This window comes from Bos taurus, chromosome 26 (genome assembly GCF_002263795.3).
Source record: "Bos taurus isolate L1 Dominette 01449 registration number 42190680 breed Hereford chromosome 26, ARS-UCD2.0, whole genome shotgun sequence".
NCBI classification, from domain to species: Eukaryota; Metazoa; Chordata; class Mammalia; order Artiodactyla; family Bovidae; genus Bos; species Bos taurus.
The window spans coordinates 45,484,266-45,504,440 of NC_037353.1; the positions used below are offsets into that span (position 1 = coordinate 45,484,266).

General features: G+C 48.0%; 1 protein-coding gene across 5 annotated transcripts in view; it reads left to right on the top strand.

Moving 5' to 3' along the window:
• The window catches only part of FANK1 (fibronectin type III and ankyrin repeat domains 1), a 110,661-nt gene that overhangs the window by 89,503 nt on the left and 983 nt on the right, over positions 1-20,175 (top strand). For all 5 annotated transcript variants that reach the window (XM_024985488.2, XM_015460780.3, NM_001003904.3 and 2 more), the window contains 6 exon segments: positions 4,264-4,388; positions 11,889-11,970; positions 13,163-13,237; positions 14,016-14,081; positions 17,072-17,237; positions 19,934-20,077. In XM_024985488.2, the coding sequence (XP_024841256.1) occupies positions 4,264-4,388; positions 11,889-11,970; positions 13,163-13,237; positions 14,016-14,081; positions 17,072-17,237; positions 19,934-20,077 (658 nt within the window).

Consider the following 20,175-nt stretch of genomic DNA (forward strand, 5'->3'; position numbering starts at 1 on the left):
CCGAAATGTGGAGACAGAATCAGAGGAGAGTTGGATGAAACCGCATGAGGTTCCCATCAGGCTGCCCTGGGCACAGGTGTGACAGCTCCCTGACACTCATGTTGCATCAGTGGTCCCTCGCTGACTCTTCCAAACCACCTGCCACCTCCCTCTCGCCTCCATCCGGGCCTGGCTTTTCGCCTTCCCCTTGAATGTGTTTCCTTCTGTTTTTATTTATTTATTTTATTTTTTGTGGCTGCACTGGATCTTCACGGCTTTGCACAGGCTTTCACTCGTTGCGGCGAGTGGGGGGCTCCTCTTCTTTGCAGTACGCTGGAGATGAGGTGACTTTTCTCGTCAAGATGACTTTTCTAGTGGCAGAGCACAGGCACTAGGCGTGCAGGCTCAGCAGCTGTGGCGCATGGGCTCAGTACTTGCAGCACACAGGCTTAATTGCTCAGCAGCATGTGGAATCTTCTGGGACCAGGGATCGAACCCGTGCCCCCTGCTTTGGCAGGCGAACTCTTATCCACTCCGCCACCGGCAAAGTGCTCCTTCTGTTTGTAACACAGCTGGTTCCTCCACATCATGCATGTGTCATATCAAATACTGGCCCCTCCTCAAGAGGCTCCCCGAGGCAGCCTTCCTTCCAGCCCGCTGTCTTCTCTGCTGTGACCGGGTTTCATTTTCTCGTGACGTCTGGCTCTGCTGGAGTCACTTTGCTGTTGGTCTCTTCATTTTCTGTCTCCCCCACCACCCCAGCATCTAAACTCCACGAGAGGCAGGTAAGATTCCTGCTTTGCTTCAGGCTCTCTCCCCAGCTCCCAGACAGTGTCGGCACACAGGAGGCCCTCAAAATACCTGTATCAAGAAGTCATTTGTTCCCCGCCGTGGCCCTTAGCTTTTACTCTAATCCCTATTTCTTCCTTTGCCAGGTCTACTGCTTGTAAAATGACTTTGTATTTCAGGAAGAAGACTGAAAATGAGGTACCAGTATGGTTTTAGATGTAACTTTTAATTTTGACATAATCGCAGCTTCACATCTGGCTGTGAGAAATCGTTCAGAGTGATCCCACGAACTTCTTACGCTTTCCCCAGTGGGGACGTCAGGGAGAGCTGTAGGGCAGAGTCATCATCCTGGTGACGATGAAGCCGTGATGCAGAACAGTCGCAGTGCTTGGCTGGACTTCGCTCAAGGTGGCATTGTGGTGAGGGTGCAAACCCAAACCACGGTATCCTGGCGATTTGATGAATGATTCTTTGTACCTAGAGAAAAAAAAATGCATGCACTTACATGAAAAAAACAAACAAATCCACCCTAAAGCATGAAAGATGATATAAGTATCCCTATATAGACAGAAAAAGATCCAATTTCTTTCCTGCTGTCTCTCTCAGTACCATGAGCCGAGCTTGGAGACGTCAGGTGGGGCTCTCCTAGGGGCTCCTTTACTTCCTGCCTCCATTTCTCCTGTGCTGTGTGCGCAGTCATGTCCACTGGCCTCCAGCCTGGGTTTCTCAGAGGTCTGAGTGCTGCCTGGCCTGGAAGCTCAGCTGGTTGGTTGCCTCGTGTTTCAGGACCTGTCCCGGAGGCCTTCAGACCCCCAACCCTGAGCTATCAGTGTGAGATGCTCAAGCTATCTCAGAGGATTAGCACAAGCCTTGACACTAGGTGGCAGAGTGAGACCACGTTAATCTTGACCTCTTTTCTTGGTTCCATCCCTTTCCCCCCAGGTGTGTCGTTAAAACTAGGAAATGCCTTTCTTTAAAAAAGCGGCAATCTAGACTACCTGACCTTGGGCTTGTGGGTTTAAGAACTTCGTTTCGAGCCGTCACTTTCTGTTCTTCTGCTCCACCAGCCAGTCTAGGATGGGTGCCGTCATCTGACGCGGGTGCCCCTTCTCACAGCCCACGATCTAGCTTTTGTGAGTTCTCCCTCTGCACATCCTTTCGGTGCTGTCTCTCATTCGACTCCAGCACATCCCTCGCGAGGTTGCAAGGAGGATCTGTTTTCTGAGTTGTCCACTGCTGAGTCCCCAGGTCCTCCAGCTGTCCACAGTGGCTGATGTAATTGTCCACATCCCTTTTAGTTGCTGTGTGATTGTCCAAATCCCACATTTTCTTTTTTAACCTTCCTCTTGTCATGTTGTCTGCAATGCGTTTCCATTGCTTGCAGGATGAAGGTCAGACTCCTGCAGACTAACATTTGATGCTCTTCACTTTGCCCACCACCTGCCTTTCTTCCTGTCTCTTATTTCTGAGCACGAACCTTCCAGTGAAATCTGCTTCACGTCCTTGGACGACGCCTTGAATTTTCTTGCACGTGTGTTCAGCTGTTTTCCCTGTTCAAACCAATCTTCCCTCCCACCCTGCTCCATCCTTCCCTCCACCCAAGTCAGGTTCTGTCTTGACTGAGACGTTCCTTTTGCTCTCCTGTTATCTATCCCTCTAAATTCCTCCAATAGTCATTTCCCGTATCATGCATCTCATTCATTCATTCAATCAGCACCTTCTATATGCCAGACATTGTTCTGGTTGCTGGGGATACCGCACTGGACAAACAGATCCTAATTCCTCCCTCGTGATGAGGAAGATGAATGATAAGGAAGGGGCAGAAGTGAAAACAGAGTGTGTTGGATGGTGGTGAGTACTGAGGAGGAGAAGCTGGGGGCTTGGCGTGGAGGTGAAGAAGGCTTCACTGAGCGGGTGACATCTGTGTGAAGGAGCAAGGGAGGGGTATCTGTGCGTGTCTGGAAGAACGTCCCGGGCAGAAGACACAGCTGGTGAAAATGCCTGGAGTTCCAGAAATGCTGAGCAGTGGTGTGAATGAGAGGGGTGACAGGGGCTGGGCCAGGGAGGAGACCCCTGGGGTCCTGGGGGCCGCCCCTATGCCAGGGGAGAAGCCACCAGGCCCCCATAAACCGTGGCAGATGTGGTGGTCTTGCCCCAGGAGGGTCAGTCTGGCTGCTGAGGGAGGAGCTGAGGTGGCCATAGCAGGGAGGATTAACTGTGCAGCGTCTGTAATAATTTAGGTGGGAGACAACACAGTGGTGAATTCAGGGTTTTAAAGACCGTTTTGAAAACTTTTGCTGGTGGACCAGGCGCGGGATGTGAGAGAAGGAGGATAGCAGGGGGCATCCGTGGACAACTCGAGGTTGGGAGCACCGCTGGATGACATACAAGTCCGTGGGCTTTTGGAGACCTGGTGTCCTAGAAAGCGTGGCGAGTCAAACACACAGGCCCCTGGCCCTGCCTCCTGGCACCTTCTCCGAGCCCTCAGCCGGCAGCACGGCCTGCCTGCCTTTCCCGGGGCTTGTTTTGCGGCTCCAAATGCTCTGATCCCCGCCCTTGCCTCCGGAGGCCTGCAGGTTTCCGTCGCAGCCTCTGGCCAGCTTTCTGTCCTCCAAATGTTCAGCACCCACTTCCCGCAAATGTTTCCCAGTTGAGACGGACCGCGGGGCGTGATGAGAGCACCCTTCCTGTACCACCCATCTCCCCAGCGGCTCCCTCCTCACGTCCCCTCCTTCCTCACACCCTCTTCTTCCTCACGTCCTCTCCCTGCAGGGGCATTTTGCCCGCAGTGGGGCCACAGCCGCCACGGATAGCCTTGTCCGCCTGCTCAAAACCCCCACCCAGGAAGCTCCTGTGTGCTCTCGGACTGCCGAGCTTAGCTTCCAGTTGTGAAGCTTGGCCATTTGAGGACAGATATCACGGGTCAACGTGACCACTTGTCCACAGTACAGTAAGTCCCTTACATACGAGTGAGGTCCATTCCAAGAGCGAGTCGATAAGTCCACTTTGAGTCCAGCAAAGTCCAACCAGCACAACCGGCTCTATAGTACGGTAACAGGGTTGTCACGCTTTTCACGTAAATGATACATAACTCAGCAAACAAGAGTACACAAAAGCACAGCCTCCTGAAGAGCGTACGTGACCATGTACGCCAGACATGTGAACTAACAACGGGCATGATGGGACCCACGTCTTTGCGAGTTCACAGCTTGAAGGTTCTCGTGTAGGGGACTTACTCCACAGTCACGTGCCAGCTGAGTGTCTGCCTGCGGGAGGGAGACTGGGGTGGAGGGCACCCGGGGGGCAGGAGCGGAGCCTGGTTTGTCCTTTGTGCCCAGGAGTTCAGCCCAAGGTGAGAGACGGCCGTCCATTCAGGTGAGCTCCGTACTGGGGGTAGTCAATGCTCAGAAACCCTTCCACCCGCCCTTCTGGTAGCTCCAGAGGACGCAGCCTCCATGACCGGCTGTCTTCACTGCGGGTCTCCCTTCCGTCTAGGGGCTACGCGACCAAGCACGTGGTGGAAGGCCTGGAACCGCGGACCCTGTACCGATTTCGGCTGAAGGTCACCAGCCCCTCCGGAGAGTACGCGTACAGCCCGGTGGTCTCGGTGTCCACGACCCGTGAGTATTCAGAACTCGGAGCCCATTTGTCTAATGGTGACCGGCCGGCGTGGAGGGGAAGATGCTCTGCTTTCTGCTCGGCCTGACCGCACGCAGAAACCGTTCCGTTTTTGAACGCCGTGATAACATTGTTCACTGGCCGGGCCTGGCCATCCCACAAGGGAAGTCGCCTTATGCTCAAACAAATGTGTTTTTGTGTTGGCTGGTGCTACCCTGGGATGACGTCACCTTTCTTAGGAAACAAGCCAGGGGGCATGTGGGCTGCCCCAAGGGTTCCCAGGCCGAGAAGCAGGCTGCCCGCCTGGGTGACCTCAGGGGAGAGGTCTGCTTGGGCATTTTGTCTCTTTGAGACAACGTCAGTGCATCGTCATGACTTGACGCATAAACCTGGTTCCTGGGGATGTCGTGGGTGAGGACATGTGGGGGGGGGACACACGTGTGTGGGGACGCAGTCGGGGAGGGGTGAGAGGCCGATTTAGGAGTGTAAATATTTTCTGTGATCATACTTTCCCTTTTAAAGGTTTATTTATTTTTGGCTGTGCTGGGTCCGCATTAATTTGCATGGGCTTTCCCTAGCTGCACCGAGTGGGATGACTCTTCATTGCCGTAGCGGCCTTCTCATTGCGGTGGCTTCTCTTGCCGCAGAGCACACACAGGTTCTAGGGTGCACAGGCTTCTGTAGTTGCAGTTCCCGGGTTCCAGAGCACAGGCTCAGTAGTTGCGGTCCATGGGCCTCGTTGCCCCGAGGCCTGTGGGATCTTCTCAGACCCGGGATCGAACCTGTGCCCCTTGGCTGGGCTTCCCTGGTGGCTCAGCTGGTAAAGAATCCACCTGCAATGTGGGGGACCTGGGTTTGATCCCTGGGTTGGGAAGATCCCCTGGAGAAGGGAAAGGCTACCCACTCCAGTGTTTTGGCCAGGAGAATTCCATGGACTGCATAGTCCACAGGGTCACAAAGAGTCGGACACGACTGAGCGACTTTGACTTTCCCCTGCACTGGCAGGCTGATTCTTCACTACAGAGCCACCAGGGAAGCCCTGTGATCGGTATTTTAAAGCATTTTGAAGGTGTGTGTCTATAACGCAGTGACATCTTTGAACTAGAATGCTGTGAAGATTAAAATGGTCAGAAGTGTTCCTCCCGGCCCACCCACTGAAAACACAGACAAACCTTTTTCTTGGTTGCGTAAAGGGAATCCACCTCTTGTGAGTTAAATGTTATTTTCAAGTTTCATTCAGTGTAGCATTTGGCTTGAATATGGGTGTATACGTTTTCAGTGAGTTTCAGTCGTGTCTGTAAGGCCTTTACTCATGGAAGTTCTTGTGTGCAGGAAAGATCATTCAGATTTTGAGTTGGTTCATAACAGCTTCCATTGCATGGGGGCCATGAAGGGGTTGGATCTCAGCTTAGCAAGCTGAGAATTTAGTTAAAGCTAAGAGTGGTGACATCATGTATACCCCCTAAACAGTGCTCAGCTGATCGTGAAGAAATTTAGTTTCAGACAAGGCTTCTGACATGAAATGGTCAATTCCGAAGATTCTGGTCAGAAAAGACGGCTTGGCCCTGAAGCTGGAGAGGATGAACGCACTTGCTTTTCTGTGGAAGCTGTTGAGCTCCTGGAGTGTTTTAGGGGAAAGAAAAGGCAGACCTGTGTTAGCTCTTTGTGCGCTGGGAGAAGGCATAGAGAAGGGAGGAGAGCAGAGAGGAGAAACACGGGTGAAGGGAGCCCATAGGGTGAAGAGAGGCTCCGGGGGCCAGCTTTGGGGCAGGCGGCTCCCCCAGGCCGGCCTTCAGCTCCCTGCTGCCTTCCAGGGGCTCCACCCCTGCGTTCTGGGGCACCCTCCCCTCCACTCCTGGGCCTGTCGAGTCCACTCCAGGGGCAGAGCTCTGCTCCGGGTGGGTCCTCGTGGGGCTGCCCCTGGCCTGCCGGGCACTCAGGTCCTCCCCCAGTACAGAGCCGTGTCTCAGGGTCTCCCCGCCTCTAGCAACACTCCATTGCCTCTTATTTTACATAGTCATTCGTCTTTCCTGGCTTCCACCTACTGTGCACTGAAGGACGAGGGTGATGGGTTAGTCATGTCTAATTATAGAAGATCCTTAAGACACGTGTGGGCGGATAGTGAACAAAATGCCCCAAGATAGACCCGGGAGGAGGAGGAGATGCTCTGACTGGCTCGGCTTGCTTTCCTGCGTGTCTCAGGAGGTGGTTCTGGTTCCCACTGGCTGGGGAGGTGCCCCTGAACCTGCCAGGAGAGCAGAACCAGATGCAGAGGGGCCTCTGGTGGCCACTGGCATCCTTAGTATCCCACTGAAGCCAGGGCAGGGGCTCCTGGGCCTTGTGGCCAGAGGCTATGGGGAGTCAGGCCACCACCTGGAGTTCTTCTAGGAAGACAGAGGACCGCCACCCGCCATAGCTCTTGGTCTGTCAGCTGACAGTGGCGGTGCTGCAAGCCCGGTGTGCCTTCTCCTTGCCGACTGGACTTTGGAGAGGCAGCCATGGATAGCTGGTCCAGTGGTCCAAAGCCTTTGTCACTGTGGTCCATGGCTTCCGCGGGTTGAGAGACAAGGCCTCCTGCAGGGATGAAGGTGAGCTGGACACGAGGCTCCTGGCGATGCCCTGGGAGCCGGGCGTCTGGTCACAGTGGACGCGCCTGCGTCCAGGACGCGCACGGGACCTCAGGGCCCTCTCCCGGGTGGGAGGATCGGGTACCTCTTCCTTCTGGCTGGCTACTGCTCGCTTAGGCTGTTACTATAATATACAAAGCAGACTCTCCTAAGGAGGCAGATTATGCTAAACAAAGAATTTAAAACGTGCGCATTATATAAAACAAGCGAAAATGCTTCTGTGGGTTGATAATTTGCATTCGGTTTGAAAGTGTTTTAATGAATCACAAAAGCATGTACTTTGCTTGAATAAAGGATGCTCAGCCTTTTTTTTTTTTCCTTCCCCAGGTAAAGTACGCGAGACTCTTGCTTAAATGAGGCATGCAATTTTAATCAGTTGGGCCCTTAAAAAGAAAGAAAAACAGCTGCTGCTTCTTAATTGGCAAATATTTTCCCCAATGAGCTCATCATTTATTCACTGTTTTTAATAGAGACTTAAATTCCACCAAGAAAGGTGTTATCACCCCGCTTCAATATCTGCCAGGGCATCTGCAGCTAAATGACCCTCCTAGAGAACGTGAGCTGAGGCTCCCAAATGCTTCTCTGTCCCCCCCTCCTCCTGGCCAGGTGTCCCCTCCCGAGGTCCCACCTGACCAGTGCCACCCGTCTAACACTCGTGGGTGCTCACCGCCAGCAGCATCAGTTCAGTATTTGGAATTGTGGCACCCGGGGTCAACATCAGAGGAACAGACCCACAGATGCAAAGCCTGCCTTTGTCATGTTCTGTTGAACGTACTGACGCAGTCCCTTGGGCCAGACCCACGGTGTCTTGAAGGGCTTGGGGGCGGTGGACTGAAACGTTCTGCTCACCCTGGGATTTCCTCTCTGTTCTTCATGACTCCTGCCTAGAGTGGGAATGGGAGGAGCTGCTCTGCCCTGCACACAAGAGTCTTTGCATTTCTCTTCTGTTTCTCTGTCAATTCCTGTAACCAGGCAGACCTTTCAAGCCTTGGTGGTCCCTGTCGGGGCTGGTGGTCATACTCAGTTCCTCTTTGCCTTCCTGGCAGGGCTCTGAGAGGGTCAGTGAGTTAATGCTGAGACAGAACTTCCATCCCTGATGGCAGTTACTGCTTCCTTTTGCTGGAGCTCAGCGAGCAGGGCGTAGTGAGCAATTATGTTGTTTTCCTTCTCTTCTATGAGGTGTCCCTTTGTTCTCAGAATGAGTTCAGAGGGCGCTGATGACCCGTTACAGAAGCCAGGACAGGCAACGTGTTGTTAGCTGCTGAGTTGTGTTTGACTCTTTGTGACCCCATGGACTGTAGCCCACCAGGCTCTTCTGCCCATGGGATTCTCTGGGCAAGAATACTGGAGTGGATTGCCATTTCCTTCTCCAGGGGATCTTCCCGACCCAGGGATCAAACCTGGGTCTCCTGCATTGCAGGCAGATTCTTTACCGGCTGAGCCTCCGGGGACATTTATTTAAATTACATCCTAATATCATGATACCCTGGTCTCTGCTATGCGTGGTCCTCAAGCTTCTAAGCGTGAAATGAACTTCCTTCATTTTCTGATATTTGCCTGCTGCAGAGCTCCTTGGCTGGGAGGGGGAGGGCCCACACAAGGAGAGGTGTCCTGGGGCAGAGAAGAGGGGCAGTGTGGGCTGGAGGTGGTCAGGGGGCACTGTGCTGGGCGCTGTGTGTGCTTTTCGGACTTCCCTTCACATTCCAAGAAGTCAACACATTTCTGAAGGCTGCTATTAGGCCTCCCCTTTCCCTTCACACTTGGCAGGAGTTGGGGTTCATAGGTGTGTATTTAAGATGTCTGCTTGTACCCAACGTTTAGTAAGAGTGAAAGCTTAGAGTGGACTGGTCAGCTATGTCAGCATCTAGTCAAGCTCCACACTCCTTCCTTGGACGACTCCCTCAGCCTTTCTTGTCCTGGTCTATGGTCTGAAGGAGGATCTAAAAGCATCGTGTAAAGTCCTAGATTCACTTAATAGGATCGAGTTAGGATACCATACTTTAAAATTCAGTAGAAATAGGAGGAGCTTCCTATGTTCGTCTAGACAGTTTTGGAGAAGGCAATGGCAACCCGCTCCAGTGCTCTTGCCTGGAGAATTCCATGGACAGAGGAGCCTGGCGGGCTACAGTCCATGGGGTCGCAAAGAGTTGGGCACAACTGAGCGACTAACACAATTCCTATGTTCCTCTAAACGATTCCATTCAAATCATGTATTTTTGTGTTTTTAGTGGCGATTGAAGTTTGCGATTCACAGGGGTGGGGTTGTTTTGGTGCAGTAACGGACTTACCCACCACACCATCCTTCTCCTTTCCAGGAAGGGAGAGGGAAAGGGAACTTTGGGTTTCATTTGCTCACTAAAGGATAGATCATTTTAAGTCTGTCCAACTCTCAGCCTCTGCACTGTTGGTGTCTGGGGCTGGATAATTCAGGTTGTGGGGCTACCCTGGTCTGCAGAGTGTTTAGAGGCATCCCTGCCTCCAGCCCCTAGATGCCACTAGTACCAACCCTTAAGTTGTGACAACCAGTCACAATATCACCAGACTTCACTAAATGTCCCCTGGGGAGCAAACCTCTGTGTCCTCCCATCGCCCCTCCAAAAACCAAGGGGCTGGAGATGACCCCTCTCCAAAGGCCAGGGCCGGCTGTGGGCCTTGCCCTCTGATGGCTTATCGTGCTGCTTTTATTTAAGGCCCTGGGTCTAAAACTACGTGTGGGATGATGGAAAGGAAGTATAACGTAGCTGAGACGTCTTGAGGAGGTTGGCAAGCTCAAGCAGCCAACATGGTTGTTTCAAGAACAATTCTCACTCGGCTTAAATTTATTTTACCAGAACAGAAGAAAGGGTGTCAGCTGAAGGTCATTCTGATAGGGATCCACTCATTCCTCTGCCCCTCTGTTTCCCGGCTTGTACTCTGTCCAGGGAGACTCGTCCTGGGAAACTGGCAGGAAAGGGGCTCCAGAGCTGGGAGCTGCCCTGGACCGTTTCTCTACTGGCACAGGTGACCAGGGACCTCTGCCAGCTGGATGTCAGAGGGAGGGTAAGGTGTGGGGTGAGCCCCAGGAGGCAGCTTGAGGTGCGATGCGAGAAGATGGTTGCGGGGGATGTTTTCTTTCAGAGTTGAGAATATAACAGCTGAAAGTCAGCCCCACAGCATGAAGGATAGGAGAGGAGCCAGTGTGTGTCTCTTTCTCTCTGGTGCCCCCTAGAGTGAAGACTGGGGATGGACATTACTTAGTTCAGTCGCTCAGTCGTCTCCGACTCTTTGCCACCCCATGGACTGCAGCACGCCAGGCCTCCTTGTCCATCACCAACTCCCTGAGCTTGCTCAAACTCATGTCCATAGAGTCGGTGATGCCATCCAACCATCTCATCCTCTGTCATCCCCTTCTCTTCCTGCCTTCAATCTTTCCCAGCATCAGGGTCTTTTCTAAGGAGTCAGTTCTTCACATCAGGTGGCCAAAGTATTGGAGTTTCAGCTTCAGCATCAGTCCTTCCAATGAATATTCACGACTGATTTCCTTTAGGATGGACTGGTAGGATCTCTTTGCAGTCCAAGGGACTCTCAAGAGTCTTTTCCAACACCACAGTTCAAAAGCATCAATTCTTCAGTGCTTAGCTTTCTTTATGGTCCAACCCTCCCATCCCTATATGACTAAGTTCCTTAGACATGTTAGATGAACGAGCCCTTTGACATGACGGAAGCCAGGCATTATCAGCTCGATGCCTGTGGGGGCAGGTAGGATGCTACTTGTGTGTGGGAGGTTGGACACCAGGCAGAAGAAAGGTACCCTGCTTGGGGCCAGGGCACCTGCCACTCCATTCCTGTTACCTGCATGTGTGTATATGTGCTCGGTCGTGTCCGACTCTTTGAGACTCCATGGACTGTAGCCCGCCAGCCTTCTCTGCCCATGGAATTCTCCTGGAAAGAATACTGGAGAGGGTTGCCATTCCCTTCTCCAGGGGACCTTCCCAACCAGGGGCTGAACCCACGTCTCCTGTATTGCATGTGGATTTTTTTTTTTTCTTACTGCTAAAGACACTTAAATAATGTGCAGGTGCTGGTCTAGTGCTTTGTGTTATCTCATTTAAACTTGATCATCGACAAAGGTAGAAAGTCATGGAAGCTGAAACACGTGAAGCCGTGAAATAAACGTCCTGCTGGACGGCTTCTTTCACATGGTTCTGCACTCTCACATGGCTCCTCTTTGAGCTTCGGCCCCATTCTCTTCCACGAGGAGTCACTGCACCAAGGGCCTCTCTTGTCCTGTTGCTCTGCTACTGTTTCTCAGGACCCTTCCCGGGCTCTCCCCCACTTGGCAGGCTTGCCCCCACTGTGAGGCTTTCTCACCATGTCCCACCTCTCTGGGTACGAGCCCTTCTGCCCCCACAAGGCCGAAGTGGATGTTATGTTCCCAGGGAAGGACTGACGGGGTGGGTTCCCAATGTTAAAACCATCTGTCTTTTCTTGTTTGTTGTTCACATGGCTTAGTGACTCCCTGGCAAACAAAACCAGCCCATCGAGATGATGGTGGAACTTTCCCTTGCTCATAAGAGACGTTTATGAAGTCTTAAGAAATCTAAAGGTTTATTTTTCGAATATCAAAATAACATCCACACAGCAGTGCTTTTATAACTTGAAAACGTCCCAAGCCTTTAGGACAGTCTAAATGTTCTTCTCTTAGTATGTGAAAACAAGGTCTTTTTTCAGTAAAAGGAGGAGGGGAGTATGTCATGTAAGAGACACTCGGTGAAGCTGCCAGGTGCCTTCTTAGAGGTGAACATGGACTTCCACTCGAGGCCGCAGGAGAAGTAAGCTGGAATGAATCTCCTTTCACTATATTTTGGATGACCGCTTTCCATCTACTTTCTTCAGGAGAACCCATAAGTAGCGAACACTTGCATAGAGCTGTCAACGTGAATGATGAAGATCTGTTGGTGCGCATACTGCAAGGAGGGTGAGAGGACTCTGCCTTTTACAAATTTAGATCTTTTAAAATTCACAGCAGTGCTTAGAAGCTGGCTCCAAAATCGATCTCAGATGACTGGTGTGAGTTCAGTCTGGTTCTTAAGGACGACCATAGAAAGCCCCACATAAATGGCATTATTTAATGAACATTGAAGACAGAAATGCCAAGTCTGGGTGTCGCATTTTCTTCCCAGAAATAACTTCTGATTCTTGCTTATATGCCATAGCATTTGGGCAAATTTCATCCCTAACTGCCCATGTCTAATTCCTGATGAAATTAAGCAATCACTCAATCAGCTGTTTCTAATTCAGATGACTAGTAAAACCCTAGAGGGGAAATGGTGACCATGAATGCCACAGATGGGCTATCTGCAGCTGCTTCCCAAATGAAAAGGGGGTGATGTTACCCAGACCCTTTTTGAATTGATAGTTTTGAGCATCTTAGAAGATGGGGCTTCCCTTGTGGCTCAGCTGGTAAAGAATCTGCCTGCAATGTGGGAGACCTGGGTTTGATCCCTGTTGGGAAGATCCCCTGGAGAAGGGAGCCACTACCCACGCCAGTGTTCTGGCCTGGAGAATTCCATGGACTGTACAGTCCATGGGGTCACAAAGAGTTGGACACGAATGAGCAACTTTCACTTAGAAGACAGGTCATCTCTGAATTGAGGCTCTGTAAGCTGGAGAAGAGAAGGTTCCTGCAAAAAGCCACAGCTTCCAAGCTGCTATTTAAGAGCTTGGCTTTTTTCTCTGAGCAGCAGAGCTTCATGCCCAGTAGGTGAGACGGGATCAAGGGAGAACTGTGGCTCTCCCTTGTTCCAGGCTCGTGTGGCGGGTGGAGCTGAGAGCCTGCAGCGCAGACACTGTGTCCTCTCCATAGTTGAGGGGGGCCTGCTCTTGGTGGAGGATTTTATCGAATTGCATAATGGTTCTGCATTGGAGAAAATGGCCTATTTCAAGTGAAATTACAGAAATTTCCTCCTCTTTCCTTGTGAATTTGGATCCTTTAACGTATTAGGCAGGGCAATCTAAGACAACAACAACTTAATGGCCCGGGAGGAAATGGAATTTTCGGGAAAATGAACCATTCTAACCACCTGTGCTCTGCAAGAGGCGTCAGCTGTGAATCCACAGGAAGTGGTGCAGGCGCGTTAATCTCTTTCTCCTCTGTGTTTTTCCCCAAGCAACGTGAAGGTTGATGTTCCCAATAAATTTGGCTTCACCGCCCTGATGGTCGCTGCCCAGAGAGGATACACCAGGTATGGCCCTTATCTCCTCATCCCTTAGCAAAGGGTGGAGCCCCTTGTTTGGGAGGGGAAAGGCTGTGGGGATTCTCTTTCCGAAACTGTGCCACATGTGGGCTGAACACCAACTCAGTGGCTCTTATCATAACACCAGACAACACGCAGGGGAGGACCTAATGTATAATCTCATGGTAAAGAAGAGAGGTAGCCATTTCAATGATATTTTTGCAAGGTATTTTATATGTCCTGGGGAAACTGGTTATTGGAATATTAATTTCCTCATAAAGAAAAGGGGAGGGCTATTCATTCTGGAAAACAAACTTGTCTGATAGGTTGCTCAGATAAAATTTCCGTGGACACACTCCATTTTCTCTACTCTTAACAGAGATAAGCATAAATAATATTTTCCCATCATATTTATATTTTAACTACTAAAATGCCATTTTGAAAGAAATAGAACATGGATTTCCATTTATGCTACCATTTGAAAACATTTCAAATGGCCGTTAAAGTGACAATGAGTTAGTTTGATAGTTTGATAGTCTGGTTTGTTTCATATGGTGAAGTTTTTTGTTTTCAATGAATAATTCACATAAAGGGCAAAAACTTTTTTTTTGGTGTGGAGAGGTGGTTTCCCAGTTTAATAATACCTGGTCTTTAAAGCCAGCTGCCTCTGAAGATGGAGGAGAGTGTGTTGATAGGTCTTAAATAGTTGTTCATTTTTCCTGAGTTATCATGGGTTCTTGCTCATCAAAACTGCTTATCCAGCAATACTGAAATTTGTTTTGTTTAGGCTTGTGAAAATCCTCATTTCTCACGGCACAGATGTGAATTTGCAGAATGGAAGTGGCAAGGACAGGTAGGTGTGGGCCCTGCCCTAAGTGGTCGCCATGCTTTGTGTTATTCGGCTTACTCCCAGAGGGCTTTTGACTTAACCCCAGTATTTTCTTGTTTCTCTTGACAGTACTGAGACGTGATAGGTTCCCAAAGGAATGATGGTGACTCAAAAGCTGGCTTGTTCATTTGTTACTTATTGTTAACATTCAACAGGGTAATTCTGGGGATATCTATTATAATGCGCCTTCCCTCCTTAGCTCAGAGCCCAGCACACTCTCTGCGCTCAGTAAATGATGGATGTTGAAATGGTTATCTCCAGCTGTGTGCTGGGCATTTGGCTGTAAGTGCCTGTGACACTTGGCACCTCCCTAAGGGCTCTCACTGCATTTTGCCTGACTCTGTTAACTGAAAGTCTTAGGTGCCTCTAGAGTGAGGAACAAGCATGACAATTCAACTAGAGAACAACCTCCCTGAGGTGGAAGGACTGAGTGCATCACAGGAGAAGTTTATGAAAAGAACATGATACTCACAAACTTGTTCTTATAATGATGTGAAAATTTTTTAGAAAGACTTTAATCATCAAGCTAGTGGTTGCTTAGTTAATTAATTCAAATCAACCGATAGCTATTGAATGACCATCACATGCCAGGCTTCACCATGCTTGGCACTTGGGTAGAACAGTGAACAAAATGCAAAGCCTTTGCTCAGGAGCTTGTAGTCATGTGATAGATGCAGAGTAAAGGTATCTGCATTGCGAATCGGTTTGTAAAGAGTAGCTAGAAGACCCTGATCGTGCCTGGTTGGCCATGAAGAGAACATCAATTTCCAAAATCAGAAAGCCTGCCTACTGTGCCCTCTGGATATAGTGCAGCAACAGATTTTAGTAACATTGAAACAATCACTTACACACTTAAACAGTAGTGTTTCAAGTAACTCTTAGGTAATTTTGGAACTGAACCACAATGGTGTGTGGTCACTCACCTAGAATCAGACATCCTGGCATGTGAGGAAAAATGATAGTGCCTCAAAAAGGAAAAAGAAAAGAAAAGGCTGAGAGATACCAAACAACAACAAAAAAAATTAAAAAATATAAATTAATTAAAAAATAAAAATTGCTGAGAAATAAAATGGACCAATTTCTCTTAAATCTCAGAAGAAAAAATTAGAAATCTGAAATGACTCAGAACAGAGAAAATTGAAACATGAAAAGAAATTGGTACGCTTGTGTCTAAAATAGATTTGATCGAATCATTGAAACGGGTACTCATTTTTTTTTTAGAGAAAATTTAAAACCATTAAAATCAACCCAATAAGCAGAACATCTGAAATAGCCCATATCCATACAGTAAACTGGAAAATGTATTAAAAAGCTTACCCCCCAAACAGGTTCTGTGGTTTGTCTGTTCTAATGAGTTTGTTCAGATTTTCTAGGTACTGATAGTGACCTTGAACTTCTCCAGAGCAGAGAGAAGTTGGGGAGCTACAGAGGATAGCCTTATTGCTAAAATCTGGTAGAAAGAAAGCAATTCGCATGTCTTTATGTGAAGACATTTATGTGTCTTTTCCATCCCAACTAAGGGGCTCATGTAGGAGGGTAAAGTTGTCTTGATTAGGAAATTTCTTAATATAATACTTCTCATAAGTAGACTAAAGGTGAACCCTGTGTGTGCGCGTGTGAACTAATCCTCTCTTTTTGTACTTAAATTTTTTTTTTTTTTAGCAATGACTTTTTGAGGAGATGGGATCAACTATCTTAGAGGATGCCCTATGCTTGTGATCTGCTCAACTGTCTCCTAGGTGTGAAGGAGGCATTTAACTTGTTTGTTATTCCTAATAAAGTTAAAATTAGGTTTAACAGATTGATTTGATTCAGGTTAACATCTTTAGCAAGAGCACCTCAGGGCCGGTGTTGTGACTTCCGTTTTCAGGGTTGTGATGCAGGTTGGATATTCTAGTTCCGATCCTTTGGTTAGGGTATAACAGCTAAATCCTTCTTTTGTAAAGGTAATAGTTTCCTATCACAATTAGAAAGTAATCTATGTTCTAGGAATTCAGTACATGTGAATATCCTATTCTCCATTAACCTTTCATACAAAAATTTTAGCATCCACCGTGATCCTTGCCTAAATCACTGTTTAATTGGGACTTGCCGAAAAGTGATTTTCTAATTCCATGATTCCTCCCATATTTATTTTGCTGGTGGTCTTCTTTTAACAAGAGCTTTCCCTCACCAACTGAGGATGGACTCATTTTATTCTATAAACACAACACAAATGTTTATTTTAAGCACAATAAAATGTTTATTTTTCTTTTAAGTGTCAATATTTAGAGGAAGGATTTCATTTAATGGTTATCTCTAATAGAGCCCAGGGAGATTTTTTTCTTTCCTTTGCCTCTGTTGACCATCACCATGGACTGGTAGGTATATTTCATATCTGACATTTTACTCATTTGCAGTGATTATTCATTGTTTGGAGGTTTAATTCACACGCCATAAAATTAATTTTGCTAAAATGTACAACTCAGCCTTTAAAAATATATTAACAGAGTTGTGCAACCACCATTATTCTATAACTCTAGAGGATTTCCATCAGTCCAGAAGGAAGCTCTGAATTCATTACAGTCACACTCCATTTCCTCTCCCTCCAGCCCTGGAAACCACTAATCTGTCTCTATGGACTTGTCTATTCTGGACATTTAATATGAGTGAACTAATACACCACATGGCCTTTTGTGTCTGGTTGCCTTTATTTTGCATAATGTTTTAGGGGGCACCTACCTTGTAGCCTGTTTCAGTACTTCATTTCCTTTTTACGGCTGCATTCTATTGAATGGATGTACCACAGTCGATTTATTAGTTGATAGACACATACATGTTATGTGAATACTTTTCTTGACTTTTCCACCCAAATTAGGATTTCTCTCTTAGGTTTAAACCAGGGAGGATACATATGGACCTGAGTGTGGTAACTGCACTTAACAGCCAAATGTTTCTTCTGCCGTGTGTTGCAGTCTGATGCTTGCATGCTATGCAGGACACCTGGATGTTGTGAAATATCTCCGAAGACATGGTGCTTCCTGGGACACCAGAGACCTGGGAGGCTGTACGGCTCTGCACTGGGCTGCAGACGGAGGCCACTGCAACGTGATTGAGTGGATGATAGGGGACGGCTGTGAGGTGTGGGGCCCGCCTCATCAACTGCACACGTGGAGGGAGGAACCTAGATGCTGTTCCACAGGTTCAGGGGAAGCAGGGCCTCCTGTGGATGCCTTTGATTAGCTGAACCAAGCAACACTGGAGGAAGTTCTCTGACTTATGAGCAAGAAGGTTCCTGAAGCCTTGGGACCAAAAAGATCTTTATAGGATCTCAACGATAGTGAGGCTTCAAGGTTGTCATGGAGGTTCAACTTGTGTGGGGGAAAAGGAAACTGCTGAATGAACCCAAAGCTGGACCTGATGTTGCTTCTACTTTGTTTATTCTTTTGTTCCTTTCCTCATTTATCTCTTCTTTCCATCTGCCAGCAAAGCTTGGTTGTGTCTTGACCACACACCAGATACTGTCACAGGTGCTGGACACACCGAGACGTTCAGAACTCTTACGGTCACAGTGCAGCTTACTGCTTTTAGAATTAGATCATTTTTTATTCTTTGCTTTAAGATGAATCATTACAGAAAATTTCCAAAGAGCAAACTATATCAAAAAGAGAGCATTCCAGCTCTTGTGTCTTTGCTTCGAAGCAGGTGTTGCTCCTGGTTTCAAGTCATCAGGAAGTACAAGTCTACATTGGCAAATAGAATTAGAGTTGTTTGGACATCTGTAGATACTTTGAAGTTGGGCAAATGGAATTAGCTCAATTACGGTAACTGCTGATAACTTTCAAAACTTCAGTTCAAGACTTCAAAGAAGTTAAATAAAGATTGTAGGGCATGGAAATAAGGAAAGATGGACAAAATGCTGTCCTAATGGTGAGTGCCAGATGGCACAGGGTTTTCAGAAGTTAAACTGATGACCTGGAAAGTAAACTTGGAAGTAGGAGAGTTAGGTCTCCTGGAAGATGCCTGTAGATTTGCTCAGTTTGTCTCTTGAGAGTGACTGAGGGCAAGCAAGGCTTAAGCTGTGGGATCTCACTGGTTATAGAGTGCTGGGGAGAGGGCCCCTTGAAGGAAAAATACCTCAGTCATTAACGTAAATCCCTTTATTACATTTCTTGTTTTCTTTGTTTTAGAAACGTGCACAGAGGGTCCAAAGGGTCAGCCTGTGGCCTTGGTGGTTAGGGCTGGCCCACATCTGCCTTGGGCGGTAGTGACAGGCACGTTCCTCTTGTTTGGTTTATGACGAGTTCTGCTCATGCTTTGGACCCAGTGAGAATCTGTAGTTGAAAACGATGGTTGACCTTTGCTGAAAGAAGGGCAGGTCTCTGCCACCGACATTTAAATACTGGAATTTTGGAAGTGTAGGCTCTCTGTGCTTCAGTTATGGACACACTCATTTGGGGTGAATACCATCTTTTTTAAATGCGTCCATTGAAGATTTCTGTGTGGCCAGCAAGTGGCACGTAGATGATCTCAGCACAATGGAGGGATGGGCCTGGGAACAAATCCATCACCACCCATCTTCTTGAATCGAATGATCTGTACTGAGTGTGACTTACTTCCATGGGGAACCATTTCTACATTTAATGAGCCACGTGACCTCAGGAAGGCCATCTGACTTTTCTGAGGTTTGGTTTAAACATGTGTAAACCAGGAATAAAAATAGCTACCCCTGTTTCATCTTCAGGACCCAAAGAGAAAATGTGCATGAGAGTGCCCTGAAAATGTATACAGCACCCTATAATTGCAGGCAATTATTTTATTATTATTTAACTATAACAGAGCTTGCTGCCCAGAAAGGTTATTTGTTATTTGCAGGGGGAAGAGCTGCAAATCTTAACAGTGTTGCAGAGGGTAATCTCAAACATACAAATCACCTGCAGGGTCTTAAAGCTCTTCCAGCAGGTCCTTGTTTGTTATTCTGGTCTGATGTTTTACTGAAGCTGTAGATTTCTTTGAGTAATTCTTCTGTAACAGAATCAGGTGTGTGTGTGTGTGAGTGTGTGTGCATCCAGGTATCCATCTGTGTGCACATGTGTATGTTTCCTTCAGTATCATGCCTCATGGATTGATGAAGTCTTTATGGAATTGAAGGAGACAACATTTGCATTCCCTTATTTTAAAATGTCTTTTAAAACACAAAATTGCGAGATGTTGGTGTAGGTTAGGCTATTGGGAAATGGCCCATCTTGTTAGCAGGCAAGCTCTTGTTTTGGACAAGGCATTAGGTTGGCTAATTTTTCAGGCTGGACTTCATGTCAGAGATCTGGTTGCTTTGTATTTACTTGTAATTCTTCTGCTTAAAATTAATACCTATTGGTAAATATCAGGGTGGGTGTTTATATTCCTGTCTTGTTCCAGAAGGGACTTAACGTTGCTTACAAAGATACTTAAAAAAAGAAGCAGAAACTATAAAAACAGGAGAGGAAAGTTAGGCAGGAGAAAATAAGGCAGCTCATATGGGGCCAAGGAGAAGGGGATTATGTTCCTTTTTCTATCCCATCTTCTTTCCCTTTGAACGCTGTGTAAATGAAGATGCTCATGGGTGGTGAGAGGCATCTTGGGGCCTGTCTGCATCCTTTAAAGTGGCCCAAACACAGATGCTCACTGAGTAAATGTGAACAAAGTCAGCACAGTCCAGCTGATTATCACTAGGTCTAGAAAGACTGCTATCTAAATCGGGGGAATTTGGGCAAGTAGACATTGCTTTATAAGCTTCCCACAAGTGATGTGCAGGACAAGAAAGTGGGCTGAGAGCCACTCACCCTGTGGCTCCGCAGGTGGACGCTGTGGATGCTGGTTCCAGGTGGACCCCACTCATGAGAGTCTCTGCAGTCTCGGGGAACCAGGAGGTTGCCTCTCTGCTGATTGACGCAGGCGCAGACGTGAATGTGAAGGACAAAGACGGGAAGACCCCTCTGATGGTACAACTTGCTCCGTGTAGCGCCTGGCTTGATGTGTGGGATTAAGGTCACAGCTGCCCCGTAAGAGCCCTTCTTTTGAGCTCAGCTGCATAAAAGCA